This window comes from Aegilops tauschii, chromosome 1 (genome assembly GCF_002575655.3).
Source record: "Aegilops tauschii subsp. strangulata cultivar AL8/78 chromosome 1, Aet v6.0, whole genome shotgun sequence".
NCBI classification, from domain to species: Eukaryota; Viridiplantae; Streptophyta; class Magnoliopsida; order Poales; family Poaceae; genus Aegilops; species Aegilops tauschii.
The window spans coordinates 4,115,836-4,133,876 of record NC_053035.3 but is presented as its reverse complement, the minus strand read 5'-3'; the positions used below and the strand labels follow the sequence as shown (position 1 = coordinate 4,133,876).

The 18,041-nt window shown below is 40.6% G+C and overlaps 2 protein-coding genes across 2 annotated transcripts; one reads left to right on the top strand and one right to left on the bottom strand.

Moving 5' to 3' along the window:
• Positions 1-381: 381 nt before the first annotated feature.
• LOC109750473 (protein neprosin-like) lies at positions 382-4,560 on the bottom strand. The gene is made up of 6 exons (XM_020309431.2): positions 3,591-4,560; positions 2,992-3,075; positions 1,978-2,139; positions 1,845-1,898; positions 1,546-1,692; positions 382-802 (listed from the first exon to the last, which is right to left on the bottom strand). The coding sequence occupies exons 1-6, from the start codon at positions 3,702-3,704 to the stop codon at positions 422-424; spliced, it is 942 nt and encodes a 313-aa protein (XP_020165020.1). The 5' UTR covers positions 3,705-4,560; the 3' UTR covers positions 382-421.
• A 5,922-nt stretch (positions 4,561-10,482) lies between these two features.
• Positions 10,483-15,037, top strand: LOC109750475 (SNF1-related protein kinase regulatory subunit beta-3). Its single transcript, XM_020309433.4, has 3 exons — positions 10,483-10,810; positions 14,235-14,290; positions 14,382-15,037. Exons 2-3 carry the CDS (start codon positions 14,261-14,263, stop codon positions 14,688-14,690), a joined length of 339 nt encoding a protein of 112 aa, XP_020165022.1. The 5' UTR covers positions 10,483-10,810; positions 14,235-14,260; the 3' UTR covers positions 14,691-15,037.
• Positions 15,038-18,041: the final 3,004 nt, after the last annotated feature.

Below are 18,041 nucleotides of genomic sequence, written 5' to 3'. Positions count from 1 at the left end.
TGCTGACGTGGCTACTCTGCTGTAGTGGTCAGGCCCGTCTGTAAGCTGTGGTAATGGAACGTTGACGTGGCAGACCTGCTGAAGTGGAGAGGTTGCATGTCAAGAGAAATAACATAGTGGGGATGAACTATTTAGGTATCATAGATTAGTTTGAACCAGAACGCTATTAGTCACTATTTAGCTGCCTTTGGCCGTGTGGAGGATCGCACTGCTGTGTGGCTATGATCTGGGCCTGCAGATGTTCCTATACTACGTAGGAACGATCTTGTAATTCCTTGAGCAATGAAATCCCTTTCGCCCTGCAAAAAAAAGACCAATTTGGAGTTTGACAAAATAAATGAAATAAGGGACAATCTTTGACCGTTAAGTAGCATACTATGTTTTATTTATTTGAATCCAAATGGGAATACAATTCTTTTTGTCAACCAACACAACCACTTGGTCCACCATAGTTGAACATAAAACCCCTTTTATAATCAAAAACTAAACCATTTGCTCTACAACAATCTAGCCTATCAAGTAACTTGACCATGGGAACGCCAAACAGGTTATAAGAACGATCATTTGGAGTGTAATACTGAATGCGCCTGAAGTACGCAGATTTCTTATCGTCGTGATCCTCATAATTGGGGAAGTGGCCGCTACCCATTGGAGGACCATGTGCATTCTTGAAGTAATTCACGAAACCAGTCAAGGCTTGTATACGTGGTATTCCAGGGCAAAGCTTCTTTGGAAAATGTCCCAATAATGATGGTTTTTCTAAATCATGACGGTACACCACCCAATCTTCAGAATTTGGATCCTGTAGTCAACGAAAGATTGATGACAGCCATGAACAATAAATTTCATACCCAAGAAGAATAGAGAACAAGTTGTTATTAGCAAGAATCTTGGGTGATGTACAATTTCCCATATTCTAATTAATGTTCGGTATTTTCTTCATAAAATAAACATGGATATTACTTACTAACCATGTGAATTTATGCCTAACTAATTTTCACTCTAATAAAATATATCTTTGTTAACTTTAATCCTCTATTCTTAAATAGTAGCAATCCACTACCTAGTTTTCTATTCAAGCATCCATGCCACATCTACAAGTCATAAAGGTTAGTTATAAGTTGACTTTTCTTTCTCTACGTGCAGCCATACCACATCAACAAGTCATGCATGCTCGTCTTAAGTTATATTTTTATATGTGCTTGTTTTATTTATCCATGCGGTCCTACCACACCATCAAGTCATGCATGCTCCTCATAAATTATTGTTTTGTATTAAATTTTTGTTTTCATGAATGGATTGTGTGTTGGACACTATGAGGATACCTATGTAGTTCATGTTTCACATTTTTTAGAAAAATGGCATTATGTTAATTGCAATCCAACTTTTTTCTCTTTTGTAGTTGCTCTTATAGCATGCATGTACGTGTTTAAGTTGATGAGGTCTTGCACAATGCACGGGTATCATCTAATTATACTAGAAATAGTAGCACATTTGTGACATTATATAGCTTTAGTAATCTCCAGAATGGGACAAATGGTGCACCTGGTTGAGGCTAAGTCTAATGTAGTAGTCTTGTTTGCCATAAATTGATGGAGGAGAAATGGCTTGTCCAGGTACCAGATTAGCTCCACGTGCAGAAACAAATCCTGGGCACTTCAAGTTGTAGCACCCCCTTGATTTCAAGTCCTTCTAAGGAATAAAACAAAGGAAACATGTATTATTATGGATGTAAAGAGACTCGTAGTTAGTCCAATAGTGCCTCTAACTCCTACAAAATACCAAAAACTATATGCGTACCACAATAATATATAACTTGTTAAAATGGCATTGATTATACTTACAGTCCAATACGTAAAGAAGCGAATATCTTTGTTATGGTATAAAGAGGGGGAAATCTGCAAGAAAAACCTGATTATGAAATAGTGGTTTATTCAAAAGCATTTGACTTTACCAGAATGGGTGATATGTTTGTACGTGAAATCCAGCTTGAATTAAGTTGTAGTTTCCTCCATCTTGACAATAGATCTGTAAGGATGCTCCAGATTCTTGAGAGTTTTCTTGATTTGGTGAAGCCCATATACTCATCTCAGCTCGAAGGCCATAGAATATTCCTGGCTTTGTGTGCCATGTTGCATACTAGTGATAGAAAATTATAGCTCAAATTAGTAAATAAATAGAAAAATGTATGGAGAACAACATAATAAACAAGCGAGGATGTCTGTTTTTGCCTTGTTATGAGGTTCACCTACCATACATTTAAAATGGGGAATTTTCATGTTCCTTTGTATTTAGTCTACATTTTTCGTAGGCATTTGTTGAGTATATCATACTGAATTTAGCTTCCTACGCAGGATGTGGTGTCATTCCAACGAATTATACCTTTTGTGGTGATGCATGCAATAATTTAGTTCATGTGCATTGTCGATGGTGTTACTCAGGTGCTTAGGTCTTCTCTCATCCTTGTGGCAGGCGCAAAACAAGATTTGTTTCTCTCCCGGATAGGTGTGAAGCGTATTTCCAATAGAGTGTTGGTATGTCAGGATAAGTCTCCAATAAAATGTGTCTTAAATGCCTCTCTGAATCTATTATTCTTGGTATTTTGGTAGCATTTTTTGTATGTAATGATCATTTCTTTCGCGGTATATAGGGCATCAACCTTAGTTCATTTAGGTGTATGCATTTTATCCGGTCTTTATGTAGCATGTTGTCTCTCTGACCATTGATCATAATTTAGCTTGCTGAACTATGATTTAGGTGCATCACTAATGAATGTAGATTTCTACTGTTTTCTCTTTTTGGTTTAAATATGTGATGCTTATATTAAAAATACCTTGAATTTTCCTTTTATAATTATCACATGTCACCGTGACATTCATTGTGATGTATTTTGTGGTCAATACTCACCAAAAAATCAACAAAACATCCCAAATCTAACACATGAAAAAGTAAAGAGATATATACAGAGGCAGTGAAAGCGAGTGTGTGTACATGAGAAATAATGCCGCTTCCTTCATCCTTGATATTAGCTCTCCAAGGAAAATGGAAAGATTTATGTCTTAAAAGAGTGGTGTTCTGCAGAGGGAAATGTTAGTTCGTGACTGATTAGCATGTATAATTGATGGACAAAGTCCTTGAAAGATACTCTCCAGAAAAAAAAGGTGTATTTGTTTTTTGATAAAATTCCACGATGTAAGATGCATTTGTTCTAATTCCTCCTAATTACGTTCTTAGCCCTCCAGAAAAAAGGTAAGTATCTCTCTCCTGATTGCATGTATCTCTCCTTATAGCAAAAGAAGGAAAGTATCTCTCTCTCGATTGTGTGTATCTCTTTCTTTCCTGGACTAACTGATTTACTTGCCAGTAACAAACGATCTACCAAGGAATAGAGGGAGTATAAGTATTTGTTTCCACATATGTATTCTACATTTTAGTTGGGCATATAAGTAACATAGAGTAGTTATGAATGATGAGAACCAATAGTAATTATGAAGATTAAGTGGTCAAGTAGAAATAAGAATGGGATAAATACATAAACCAATTGACAAAAGAGTTGTGTATGTCAAAATCTAAAAGTAAATATTGGTTACTTTCTCATCCATCACGAGATTGCCATCTAAGTCTATCGAATCAGCCAAGGTGAGTTGGCAAGTTCTAAACAAAAAGCATAGTAAGATCGGTATGACAACATAATCACCTCCCATTTGTGTGGGTAACTATGTTCCTATGAACGAAACTGTAACTATGTGATTCCTCACATACATGTATGTTCTTTAGAGAACACAACTTATATAGAAACGAGCCATATTAATTTGTTGGAAAGCCTTAGACTACATTAGTTACGCGTAATTAATTATCTCCCTATTAATTGCATTAATGGCTTGATTTTCAAATGGATTCGGTGCTCGATTTGGCGCAAAAAAAACCTTGTATAACAAACATAATTAATAGCACGCGTAATTAATTGCCTGCCTGTTAATTACATTAATGGTTTGATTTTCAAATTGATTTAAAGCAAAAAAAAATCTTTACTTAAACGGACTAAACTAATTGCATGGGTAATTAATTGTCTCCCTATTAATTGCATTAATGGCTTGATTTTCAATTGGATTCGGTGCTTGATTTGGCATGAAAAAATTCTTATATAAACAAACTTAATTAATAGCACGCAAATTAATTGCCAGCCTATTAATTACATTAATGGTTTGATTTTCAAATTGATTTAAAGCAAAAAAAACTTTAGTTAAACAGACTAAATTAATTGCACACATAATTAATTGTCTTCCTATTAATTGCATTAATGACTTGATTTTCAAATGGATTCGGTGCTCGATTTGGCGTGAAAAAAATCCTTATATAAAAAAGCTTAATTAATAGCACACGTAATTAATTGCCTGCCTATTAATTACATTAATGGTTTGATTTTCAAATTGATTTAATGTGAAAATAAATCATTACTTAAACAGACTAAATTAATTACATGCGTAATTAATTGTCTCCCTATTAATTGCATTAGTGGTTTGATTTCCAAATTGCTTTGGTTCTCGGTTGTGGGAGGAGTGGCGGAATGGTTTCTTTTTCTTTTGGGATTGTTCTTTGTAAAGAAATAAAATCTATGAGAGAGCGTGGTGGGAGGTGGGATGAAAAAACCCAAACGAAAATCATTATATTAGACTACCAGCTTCCCTTTAGGAGTAGAGTTCAAAGCTGCCCAAACGGTCTGATCCGTCAAATCGTGCTGGCCCGGCCCGGCCCACAGGGGCTCAATTATTAGACGGGCCGACAATGTGCTTATCGGCCAATCATGCCGGCCCGCGTGCTCAGCCTAGCAGCCCAAGCACAGACTAGGGCGTGCCGCGTACGGCCCATCTAGCCCGTGTCGTGTCTCACCTATGGGGACGTGTGAGCGTGCTCGCGGGCCGGCCTGGTTGACCCGACCCGTTTGGCAGAGAATAACATGATTTTGAGCCTGTCACACTGCGGGAGGAAGAAAAGCAGTGCTCATACTCCAATCCCTCAAAAAAAAGCAATGCTCATACTCCTAAAAATGCTGACGTGGACATATATGCACGATGGCCCGCACCCTGCTACGGGCGGAGAAGTGCCCCCCAGGCATATAAGTAATTACTTAAACAAACTAAATTAATTGCACGTGTATTTAATTGTCTACCTATTAATTCCATTAATGGCTTGATTTCCAAATGGATTCGGTGGTCGATTTGGCGTGAAAAAACTTTATATAAACGAGCTTAATTAATATCACGCGTAATTAATTGACTGCCTATTAGTTACATTAATGGTTTGATTTTCAAATTGATTTAGTGTGATCTTTTAACTTAAACATACTAAATTAATTGCGCGTGTAATTAATTGTCTCCCTATTAATTGCATTAATGGCTTGATTTCCAGATGGATTCGGTGGTCGATTTGGCGTGAAAAACTTTATATAAACAAACTTAAGAGCCATCCTATTAATTATATTAATTGTTTGATTTTAAAATTGATTTAATGTGAAAAAAATCTTTAGTTAAACAAACTAAATTAATTGCACGCGTAACTAATTGTCTCCCTATTATTTGCAATAACGGTCTGATATCCAAATTGATTTGGTTCTCGGTTGTGGTTGGAGGGGCGGAATTGTTTCTTCTTCTTTTGTGATTGTTTTTTGTAAAGAAATAAAATTTGTGAGAGAGCGTGGTGGAATGCGGGACGAAAAAATCCAGACGGAAATCATTATAGCAGACTATCGGCTTCCCTTTAGGAGTAGAGTCCAAAGCTGGCCAAACGGGCTAACCCGGCTAATCGTGTTGGCCTGGCCCGGCCCACAGGGGTTCAATTATTAGACGGGCCGACCATGCGCTAATCGGCCAATCATGCCGGCCTGCGTACTCAACCTAGCAGCCCAAGCACAGCCCAGGGCGTGCCACGTACGGCCCGTCTAGCCCGTGTCGTGTCTGACCTATGGGGCCGTGTGAGCATGCTCACGGGCCGGCCTGGTTGACCCGGCCCGTTTGGCAGAGGATAACATGATTTTGAACATGTCACACCGCCGGAGGAAGAAAAGCAGTGCTCATACTCCAACCCCTCACAAAAAAGCAGTGCTCGTACTCCTAAAAATGCCGACGTGGACATATATGCAGGCTGGCCCGCACCCTGCTCTGGGCGCAGAAGTGCCCCCCGGGCATATAAGTAATTACTTAAACAAACTAAATTAATTGCACGTGTATTTAATTGTCTACCTATTAATTGCATTAATGGCTTGATTTCCAAATGGATTCGGTGGTCGATTTGGCGTGAAAAAACTTAATTGACTACCTATTAGTTACATTAATGGTTTGATTTTCAAATTGATTTAGTGTGATCTTTTAACTTAAACAGACTAAATTAATTGCGTGTGTAATTAATTGTCTCCTATTAACTGCATTAATGGCTTGATTTCCAAATGGATTCGGTGGTCGATTTGGCGTGAAAAAACTTTATATAAACAAACTTAATTACCATCCTATTATTTATATTAATTGTTTGATTTTAAAATTGATTTAATGTGAAAAAATCTTTAGTTAAACAAACTAAATTAATTGCACGCGTAACTAATTGTCTCCCTATTAATTGCAATAACGGTCTGATATCCAAATTGATTTGGTTCTCGGTTGTGGTTGGAGGGGCGGAATTGTTTCTTCTTCTTCTGTGATTGTTTTTTGTAAAGAAATAAAACTTGTGAGAGAGCGTGGTGGAATGCGGGACGAAAAAATCCAGACGAAAATCATTATAACAGACTACCGGCTTCCCTTTAGGAGTAGAGTCCAAAGCTGGCCAAACGGGCTGACCCGGCTAATCGTGCTGGCCTGGCCCGGCCCACAGGGGTTCAATTATTAGACGGGCCGACCATGCGCTAATCGGCCAATCATGCCGGCCTGCGTACTCAGCCTAGCAGCCCACGCACAGCCCAGGGCGTGCCGCGTACGGCCCATCTAGCCCGTGCCGTGTCTGACCTATGGGGCCGTGTGAGCATGCTCGCGGGCCGGCCTGGTTGACCCGGCCCATTTGGCAGAGGATAACATGATTCTGAGCATGTCACACTGCGGGAGGAAGAAAAGCAGTGCTCATACTCCAAACCCTAAAAAAAGCAATGCTCATACTCCTAAATATGCCGACGTGGACATATATGCACGATGGCCCGCACCCTGCTCTGGGCGCAGAAGTGCCCCCGTGCATATAAGTAATTACTTAAACAAACTAAATTAATTGCACGTGTATTTAATTGTCTACCTATTAATTCCATTAATGGCTTGATTTCCAAATGGATTTGGTGGTCGATTTGGCGTGAAAAACTTTATATAAACAAACTTAATTAATAGCACGCGTAATTAATTGACTACCTATTAGTTACATTAATGGTTTGATTTTCAAATTGATTTAGTGTGATCTTTTAACTTAAACAGACTAAATTAATTGCACGTGTAATTAATTGTCTCCCTATTAATTGCATTAATGGCTTGATTTCCAGATGGATTCGGTGGTCGATTTGGCGTGAAAAAACTTTATATAAACAAACTTAAGTGCCATCCTATTAATTATATTAATTGTTTGATTTTAAAATTGATTTAATGTGAAACAAAAACTTTAGTTAAACAAACTAAATTAATTGCACGCGTAACTAATTGTCTCCCTATTAATTGCAATAACGGTGTGATATCCAAATTGATTTGGTTCTCGGTTGTGGTTGGAGGGGCGGAATTGTTTCTTCTTCTTTTGTGATTGTTTTTTGTAAAGAAATAAAATGTGTGAGAGAGCGTGGTGGAATGCGGGACGAAAAAATCCAGACGGAAATCATTATAGCAGACTACTGGCTTCCCTTTAGGAGTAGAGTCCAAAGCTGGCCAAACGGGCTGACCCGGCTAATCATGCTGGCCTGGCCCGGCCCACAGGGGTTCAATTATTTGACGGGCCGACCATGCGCTAATCGGCCAATCATGCCGGCCTGCGTACTCAGCCTAGCAGCCCAAGCACACCCCAGGGCGTGCCGCGTACGGCCCATCTAGCCCTTGCCGTGTCTGACCTATGGGGCCGTGTGAGCATGCTCGCGGGCTGGCCTGGTTGACCCGGCCCGTCTGGCAGAGGATAACATGATTTTGAGCCTGTCACACTGCGGGAGGAAGAAAAGCAATGCTCATACTCCAAACACTAAAAAAAAGCAATGCTCATACTCCTAAAAATGCTGACGTGGACATATATGCACGATGGCCCGCACCCGGCTACGGGCGAAGAAGTGCCTCCCGGGCATATAAGTAATTACTTAAACAAACTAAATTAATTGCACGTGTATTTAATTGTCTACCTATTAATTGCCTTAATGGCTTGATTTCCAAATGGATTCGGTCGTCGATTTGGCGTGAAAAAACTTTGTATAAACAAACTTAATTAATAGCACGCGTAATTAATTGTTGACTACCTATTAGTTACATTAATGGTTTGATTTTCAAATTGATTTAGTGTGATCTTTTAACTTAAACAGACTAAATTAATTGCACGTGTAATTAATTGTCTCCCTATTAATTGCATTAATGGCTTGATTTCCAAATGGATTCGGTGGTCGATTTGGCGTGAAAAAACTTTATATAAACAAACTTAAGTGCCATCCTATTAATTATATTAATTGTTTGATTTTAAAATTGATTTAATGTGGAAAAAATCTTTAGTTAAACAAACTAAATTAATTGCACGCGTAACTAGTCTCCCTATTAATTGCAATAACGGTCTGATATCCAAATTGATTTAGTTCTCGGTTGTGGTTGGAGGGGCGGAATTGTTTCTTCTTCTTTTGTGATTGATTTTTGTAAAGAAATAAAATTTGTGAGAGAGCGTGGCGGAATGCGAGCCGAAAAAATCCAGACGGAAATCATTATAGCAGACTATCGGCTTCCCTTTAGGAGTAGAGTCCAAAGCTGGCCAAACGGACTGACCTGGCTAATCGTGCTGGCCTGGCCCGGCCCATAGGGGTTCAATTATTAGACGGGCCGACCATGCGCTAATCGGCCAATCATGCCGGCCTGCGTACTCAGCCTAGCAGCCCAAGCACAGCCCAGGGCGTGCCGCGTACGGCCCATCTAGCCCGTGCCGTGTCTGACCTATGGGGCCATGTGAGCATGCTTGCGGGCCGGCCTGGTTGACCCGGCCCGTTTGGCAGAGGATAACATGATATTGAACCTGTCACACTGCGGGAGGAAGAAAAGCAGTGCTCATACTCCAACCCCTAAAAAAAAGCAGTGCTCGTACTCCTAAAAATGCCGACGTGGACATATATGCAGGCTGGCCCGCACCCTGCTCTGGGCGCAGAAATGCCCCCAGGCATATAAGTAATTACTTAAACAAACTAAATTAATTGCACGTGTATTTAATTGTCTACCTATTAATTGCATTAATGGCTTGATTTCCAAATGGATTCGGTGGTCGATTTGGCGTGAAAAAACTTTATATAAACAAACTTAATTAATAGCACGCGTAATTAATTGACTACCTATTAGTTACATTAATGGTTTGATTTTCAAATTGATTTAGTGTGATCTTTTAACTTAAACAGACTAAATTAATTGCGCGTGTAATTAATTGTCTCCCTATTAATTGCATTAATGGCTTGATTTCCAGATGGATTCGGTGGTCGATTTGGCGTGAAAAAACTTTATATAAACAAACTTAAGTGCCATCCTATTAATTATATTAATTTTTTGATTTTAAAATTGATTTAATGTGAAAAAAAATCTTTAGTTAAACAAACTAAATTAATTGCACGCGTAACTAATTGTCTCCCTATTAATTGCAATAACGGTCTGATATCCAAATTGATTTGGTTCTCGGTTGTGGTTGGAGGGGCGAAATTGTTTCTTCTTCTTTTGTGATTGTTTTTTGTACAGAAATAAAATTTGTGAGAGAGCGTGGTGGAATGCGGGACGGAAAAATCCAGACGGAAATCATTATAGCAGACTACCGGCTTCCCTTTAGGAGTAGAGTCCAAAGCTGGCCAAACGGGCTGACCCGGCTAATCATGCTGGCCTGGCCCGGCCCACAGGGGTTCAATTATTAGATGGGCCGACCATGCGCTAATCGGCCAATCATGCTGGCCTGCGTACTCAGCCTAGCAGCCCAAGCACAGCCCAGGGCGTGCTGCGTACGGCCCATCTAGCCCTTGCCGTGTCTGACCTATGGGGCCGTGTGAGCATGCTCGCGGGCCGGCCTGGTTGACCCGGCCCGTTTGGTAGAGGATAACATGATTTTGAGCCTGTCACACTGCGGGAGGAAGAAAAGCAGTGCTCATTTTCCAACCCCTCAAAAAAAAGGCAGTGCTCATACTCCTGAAAATGCTGACGTGGACATATATGCACGAGGGCCCGCACCCTGCTCGGGGCGCAGAAGTGCCCCTCGGTGGCACCGTAATTACACGAAAACTGCCACCGGGTGATATACCCTGCGCACCTGAGGAAATCCGTCTCCCCCATCCCAACCGCATCTCATTCCCCACCCTAGGGTTTCCTCCCACCGCCGCCGTCGCCGCCGGCCGGACGCCGCGCCGCCCGCCGCCGCATCCCTCCGTCCCCACCAGTCCCTCCCACCGCCCGTCCCCGCCAGATCCCCCACCTCGCCGCCGCCAAACTCGTCCGCCCACCTCGCTGTCGGCTGAGACAAGCACCTCCCTCCAGTCGGCAGAAGCTCTCCACTCGCGCGCCTCCTCCCTTCCTTCCCCGACGGCAGCACCAACCGCCTCCGCCTTCGCCGCCCAGCAGCCTCCGCCCCCGACGGCAAGAAAGAAGCAAAGGTGAGGATGTGAGCAGCGAATCTCCGACGCCTAACCCCTTTCAGCTCTCCATGCCGCGCGTTTATTTTCTGTGTGCATGGATCCAGTTGCTATGCTCTGATGTGCGTCTCCATCATGGATTACGCCGGTAGAATTTCGCGAAGTAGCATTTGGGGCTGTTGCAGGGGGGGGGGGGGGGGGGGGGGGAATAGTCTGGGCAGAGTTTAGAGGAGGAAGCTGCATGCATTTGTTTGTGGTACGAGTCCAAAGGTTATATGTGCTAGACCGCGGTAGCGTAAGAAGCGCCGATGCCGACAAATTATGGGGGGCACGGGGGACACGGGGTAAGGCGTTTCCTAGAAACGGACATACGGCGACACGGGGAGTGCATAACGGCGAATCTGTGTCCCCAAAACCTTCCAATTCTCTGTGCCATAGCGTTTCTGTGCATGGATCCGATTTATATCATTTGATTTGCATCTTCATCATCAATCAAGCCATTAGAATTTTGCATGGTTGCAGGGAAAAAATAGTCTATGTAGAGCAGAGGAGGAAACTGCACACATTTTTTAAAGATATATGTCTCCAAAGGTTATGTATGTGCGATGCCTGTTCATAGACGTAACGGCGTTGACCTAAGAAGCACCAATACAACGGACACCGGGCACGGGGGGCATGGGATAAGGCGTTTTCCAGAAACGGCCATACCGCGACAAGGGGAGCCTACATAGTTAATTCAAAAGATATAGTATGTAATAACGACAAAATTATAACTTTTGAGATGTGAGATCAAACCACTGCCCTTTTGTTATCTCCTATATCGAGCCTATTGAGTGGACCACTCAGAAGCATTGCTTTTTGGGCTTTACTGGGCTGCTTCCTCCGGTGTCGTGAACGTATCCGCGGCGTGCTGGGGCATGTACCTATTTCTTTCTTTTCCTAAATTTGGAAAACGGCAGATACTCGGGGTATGTTTACCCGCCCCTGGAGAATCCGGCGCGGTGCCGTATCCCACGCGCTTTCTAAGGGATATGGCAGACTTTGGTGTATCAGGGCTTTGTAGGCTTTAACATGTTGTTTAAGTTGTTTGCAGGTAGGTTTTCTGTTTTTGTGTATGAGATAGTTCTGTACATTGATAGAATTTCTTAAGCATAAATGGTAGTTTTTTTTTGTTTGTATATTAGGTATTTTTGCTTTTATTATATCTGTTATTAGTTGGTTTTAGTATATCAGGGAATTTCATTATTCTGTTGTGTTAATTTGGATCTGATTCTGGATTTGTGTTGCATGAGCATACATGCAAATGAAAGGAAATGGTACAGCTTAAGCTCAGGTTCCTGTGTTTATCAAATTAGAAACATTGATTATGATAACTTGCTGCCACAACTTACTAAATCTGAACATGTTTCCTTTTGTTTGCCTTATGCTCGTGTGTCTCAAATCAAGTGACAGGTCCAGCTTAGCACATCAAAACAAATGGCTCCATGCAGTAACTATGCTAAAAGCCTTGCTGTGGTCCCCAAACTACGCAACATATGCCCACATTTGGGCTTTCTTTCCATACTCGAGACTTAACCCTCGGCACACAGAAAGGTGTTTTTGCATTCACCTAAACTTCTGCTTGACTCCTCCAGAGTCTAGGGGTTACTTCGAGTTAAAATCAAACTAAGCTAACTAGCTAAGAGATAATATTGATAGACTTTGCCTGAATATTTGGTCGATGCGCTGCTGCCCCATTTGAGCCAGAGTTCTTTTATCAAGCTGAGATTCTGGGAAATCCTCGTGCCCTGATGAGACATTCAACGTTAAATCTTAACTCACACTAGTAAACTTCTCTTGTGCTGACCTGATGGTAAGTTGCCTGTTTTAATGCCTAAGTGTTAATGGGTTTGAATCCCAGTTGCGCGTCGATTTTGTGCACCATTGTGCACCCAACAATGGTCATGGGTTCGAGTCCTGGAAACAGCATCTTGCAAAAATGCAGGGAAAGGCTGCATACAAAACACCCAAAGTGGTCAGACCCTTCCCCGGACCCTGCGCAAGTGGGAGCTATGTGCACCGGGCTGCCCTTTTTTATTGTGTACGCAAAACATGTTCAGAAGCTGCATGTAGGTCCCATTCCCAGGTAGTAATTTAGAGAATATTACTAAATTTGTAAATGTAGCATCAACTGATTGAACCTGCAATGGTCAACCCAAGGAGCAGGTCTCCAACCACCATGATGAAAGTGTTGCTCTGTTTTTCTGTTATGCCCTCAAGTTCTTGCTTGACTTGAGATTTTGAATTTAATAATTTGTTTGAAACTATTTGGCAGTAAAATCTCAAGCCCTCTGTAATCTTTTTGAAACTGTACCCAAAACCCTGGGTTGAGCTGCCACAATACTTGTCCTTGCTGCTGCTTTGACATGAAGCAGCAGCCAAACCTCGTGCTGATGCTACCAATCTGGTGGTCTGTTCTGATCCAACAGGCCTAAGTACGTGCTACACTACAGTATGGGGAAATTGGGAGGCCAAATGAGCACAAACGTTCAGGCTGCATGGAGAGGCGGGATGTACCTTGATTTCCATAGCATGCTACATTTTAACAGTGATTTTTTATCAAGATATGGACAGTTCAACACAACCTGATCTAGTATAGGCAAGGAAGATATTGATTCATTGTTTGCAGAACCAGATCAGAGTGAAAACAATCAAAGCAACTTTGGCTTTCTTACCAACAAAATAAACCGGTTATGGGAGATCTCTTTGTCATGCTAATCCAGTAAAGTATAGGAGGAAAAGAGTTTGATAAGGTAGCATGCTACGGTGGAAATTAGGAGTTTTCTTTAGTTTATATCTGAATGTATTAGTTAAGAGTGAGTTCCTAACAGTTTATTATTGTTAATAATTTTCCAGCAACAAAGTTGTCTTGTTTCATTTTCTGCTTGCATTCACTCCGTTGTAGTTGCAACTATTTACCTTGGGCCGAGTTAATCTGTTTGAATTCATTTTTGTAGTTGAAACCTTTGCCACTTTACCAGTATATAATCAATCGTACCCTTCGTAAGTACAGAGCAGTTTTAAGGGAAACTATTGGATTCCTGTGTTACACTGAAATCGGTTAGCAACTTAGCATACCAGCATGCTCTCCCACTCTCTGTCGGAGCAGAGCAGTTTGAAAACAAATCTACTTACTGGGAAAATTCCATTGGTTAAATGTGTAATTAGTTTACTGCTAGATTTTGTTTCCTATGGTGTGAAAGATCGATTTGGTTCATGCAAAAATCAGAAGTTTCTTTTGCATGTAGTGCATGATAGAAATACATTATGTGCAAATTTCATTCAATGAATGATTCTTATATGCGATTTAGAGTTATTATCTGTGATATTTATGTCAGCTCTTGATTTAGTTTCTAAAATTCATTACTCACGTCAACATTTTTCATATACTCGTTTATGAGGATAGGCAACAGAACAGAGTCTTGCTGCAATATGGACCACCGACAAGGCAGGGATGACCATGTAAGTAGTTTGGTCGCTTTCTTTCCTAAGCTGCTGTCTCTATCATGTTTGTATATATGATGGGTGGTTAACATATATAACATGGGTGCAGGAAGGGGTGCAAGTTGTTGGATTCGAAGTCCCATCGTCACCAGACTCAAGCTACAGCAACCCTATCCCTGGAAACGAAGACGAAGCTCGAGAGCCCCCATTGGTTCCTCCTCACCTGCAGCACACACTGCTGAGCTTCCCGCCGAGCCATGACGACGGGAGCAGCCTCCCTCTGCCGCAGCCCGTGGTGCTCAACCACCTCTACATAGAGAAGGAGAACTCGAGATCCGTGGTCGCCCTGGGGATCACCCACCGGTTCAAGGCCAAGTATGTGACCGTCGTGCTCTACAAGCCGGTACAGAGGCGGTAGTGTGGCGGCGAACATCTATGAGGGTTACTTCCCATTGGGGTTGTGGCGACCTACCAAACCGGATGGAATGTGTCTGTTGTAGTCCTGGAGAAATAGAGATGCCCTTCATTCTCAAATGATTTGGTCATGTGCTTAATTGACTGTGACTGCTGGTCGTGATGATGAAGATGGTCGTCGTCTAGTCTGATGTTTGTGCGTCTTTGGACTCAACTTGTTGGTGACAAATGTTGAACAGTGTGGTGCGTGTCCGAAACCCTCATAGCGAATCGACGAGGCTTGATCATGAAACCGGACAATAGCACCGTGAGTTGAGCTAATAAAAGTGAGTGTTTGGTCATGTTAAGAAACTGAGAATCTGTTTAGTTTATGCAGGCAGTGGTATGCTAGTTCAGATTGTACCTCAAAAATTTGCGACGCTATCAAGTTGCTTTTGTTTGTATATCTTCAGTAAAATTGCGTTGGAGTCTCAAAATACATTCTAACTACTACAGATAGGCTGAATTAGAGGTATTAGTAAAAAAAGAACATCAAGCAGACTGGGCATATTTTTTGAAAAAATTGAATTTCGTACTTTCTTAAATTTCAAAATTCTGATTTTTCCACATGTAAGTATACGTGTGCTCTGTGTGTGTGAAATTTCATGAAGAAATACGTTACCATGTGAGCAGCGCAAAAAGGACAAATTCATGAAACTCTTATAGCAAACAATGTGTGTTCTGTTTGCTATTTTTAAATCCGCGTATTTGCTCTTTAAACATGAACACTATAAAACAATTGTCCTCAGCCGTGCGTACCTCTTCGCTCCTACGCACGCAAGGACAACCATCGCTAGGTTTCTGATCCCTTCTGCCACGCAGCTGCCGGCCTGCCTCATCTCATGTGGCCTTTGTTTGCAACTATTTTAGACATTTTTTTTCAAATTTGTGGATATTTGGGAAATTCAAAACACTGTTTGAAATCTGAGAATATTTTTCAAATTCATGAACATCTCTTGAAATCCGGGAACATTTATCCAAATTCTTGAACTTTGGTGATTCTTTTTTCAAATTCATGATTTTGATTTTTTAAAGGAGAAAATATGTTTTTGGTTCCTAAAATTCCCCAAAATTATAACCTTGGTCCCTCAGGATTTTTTAGTAGACACTTGGTCTTTAAGTCTCAAAATCGGATAAGTTTTGTTCAAAACACGATTTTGACCATGTTGACCGAATTTGGCCGATGAACAGTAAATTCCAAAATTAGCAATAAAATTTAGAAAAATAAAAAATTAGTGGCAACCAAGATGCTTGGGTGTTCTAGGTGCGTGAAAATTTGTGCGGTGATTCGACATTCGCGGAGCTCGTGACAAAAAAAAAACTAAATTTTGGCTCACATAAAAAGCCAAAATTTCTTTTTTTTGCTAGAGCTCCTTAGATGGTATTTAACCAAAAAAAATTACACACAGCTAGCGCACCCAAGCATCCTGGTTGCCACAAAATTTCAGTTTTTCTTGAATTTGTTTGCTAATTTCTTTGAATTTACTATTCATCGGTCAAACCTAGTCAACATTTCAAACGCGGTCAACGTGCTCAAAATCTGGTTTTGGGCCAAAGTCATCCGGTTTTGAGACTTAAGGGACCAAATGTCTACCAAAAATTCTTGAGGGACCAAGTCTATACTTTTGAAAAACCAAGGGACCAAAAACATACTTTTCTCTTTTAAAAACCCCAAATTTTTTTTTAAAGAAGAGACAAATGAAAAACATAGAAAGAAATAGAAAACAATGAAAAAACAGAAGGAAAGTATGGGCGCCCCGCGTGTGGGTTGACCCAAAGCACGCTTGGGGTGGGGTTGGGGGTATGTGCGCAGGCTATCTTCCAGGACAATCGTTATGTATCGCCTTTTGTGAGTGTTAAGCTTTGAATCACCCACAAGCAGTGGAAGATTGGCCGACCCATTAGTTACGGTAGCGACTTGATCATCGAACCGTTGGGAGAGGTGCTGACCGGAATTGGCAACATTCTATATGGTTCCTGACCGGCTTTCGGAACCTTCTAGAAGGTTCATGGTCCATATTTCGTTTTAGTAGATTTTATTTGGTCTTCGTCTCTTTTTTTATTTCCTATTTTTATTTTACTTTATTTTTTATATTCATAATAATTGTTTTGATAAAATATCCCATTTTCAAGTTTGGTTAGCTCAAAATCATACACGGTTTAAAATATGTTCAAAATTCTGATTTTTTCCACATGTAAGTATACGTATACACGGTTTAAAAAATACCTAATCACGTGAGCTGGGCAAAAAGGACAAATTCATGAAACTCTTATAGCAAACAATGTGTGTTCTGTTTGCTATTTTCAAATCCGCATGAACATGTATACTATAAAACAATTGTCCTCAGGCGTGCGTACCTCTTCGCTCCTACGCACGCAAGGAAAACCAACGCTAGGGTTTCTGATACCTTCTGCCACGCAGCCGCCGGCCTGCCTCATCTCATTGGACCTTTGTTTGCAATTATTTTAGGCAGATTCTTTTTTTAAAACATATTGATATTTGGAAAATTCAGAACACTTTTTGAATTCTGAGAATATTTTTATAATTCATGAACATCTCTTGAAATCCGGGAACATTTTTTTTTTCAAATTTTGTGATTTTTTTAAATTCATGATTTTGTTTTTTTAAAAGAGAAAAATATGTTTTTGGTTCCTGAAATTCCCCAAAATTATAACCATGGCCCCTCAAGATTTTTTAGTAGACACTTGGTCCTTCAAGTCTCAAAACCGAATAAGTTTCGTCCAAAACATGATTTTGACCAGGTTGACCGAATTTGGCCGATGAACAATAAATCCAAAACAAATGCAAAAAGATTAGAAAAATCTAAAATTTTGTGGCAACCAAGATGCTTGGGAACTCTAGGTGCATGAAAATTTGTGTGGTGTTTCAACATTCGTGGACGTCACGACAAAAAAAAACAAGTTTTGCCTAACAAAAAAAAACCTAAATTTGGTTTTTTTGCTAGAGCTCCTCACATGGTATTTAACCACAAAATTTACATGCAGCTAGCGCAACCAAGCATCTTGGTTGCCACAAAATTTCAAATTTTCTTCAATTTGTTTGTTAATTTCTTTGAATTTACTATTCATTAGTCAAACCAATTAAAAGGCGGTCAATGTGCTCAAAATCTGGTTTTGGGCCAAAGTCATCCAGTTTTGAGACTTAAGGGACCAAATGTCTATTAAAAAAATATTGAGGGACCAAGTCTATACATTTGGAAAATTAAGGGACCAAAACATACTTTTCGAAAGCGAAGTGTCCTGAATGTGCCCTAACTTATTCTAGGGATTTCAGCTAAAAATAATATAACCAAGA

What these genes read in the sequence shown, in the direction of transcription:
- LOC109750473 (XM_020309431.2), bottom strand. Translation starts at nt 3,704, where the DNA reads ATGGGAGGTGATTATGTTGTCATACCGATCTTACTATGCTTTTTGTTT. An exon ending in ATCTCGTGATGGATGAGAAA is followed by an intron (nt 3,076 to 3,590) that starts GTAACCAATATT and finishes TTCCCTCTGCAG; the next exon opens with AACACCACTCTTTTAAGACA. An exon ending in GAAGCGGCATTATTTCTCAT is followed by an intron (nt 2,140 to 2,991) that starts GTACACACACTC and finishes TTCTATCACTAG; the next exon opens with TATGCAACATGGCACACAAA.
- LOC109750475 (XM_020309433.4), top strand. Translation starts at nt 14,261, where the DNA reads ATGGACCACCGACAAGGCAGGGATGACCAT. An exon ending in GACAAGGCAGGGATGACCAT is followed by an intron (nt 14,291 to 14,381) that starts GTAAGTAGTTTG and finishes ACATGGGTGCAG; the next exon opens with GAAGGGGTGCAAGTTGTTGG.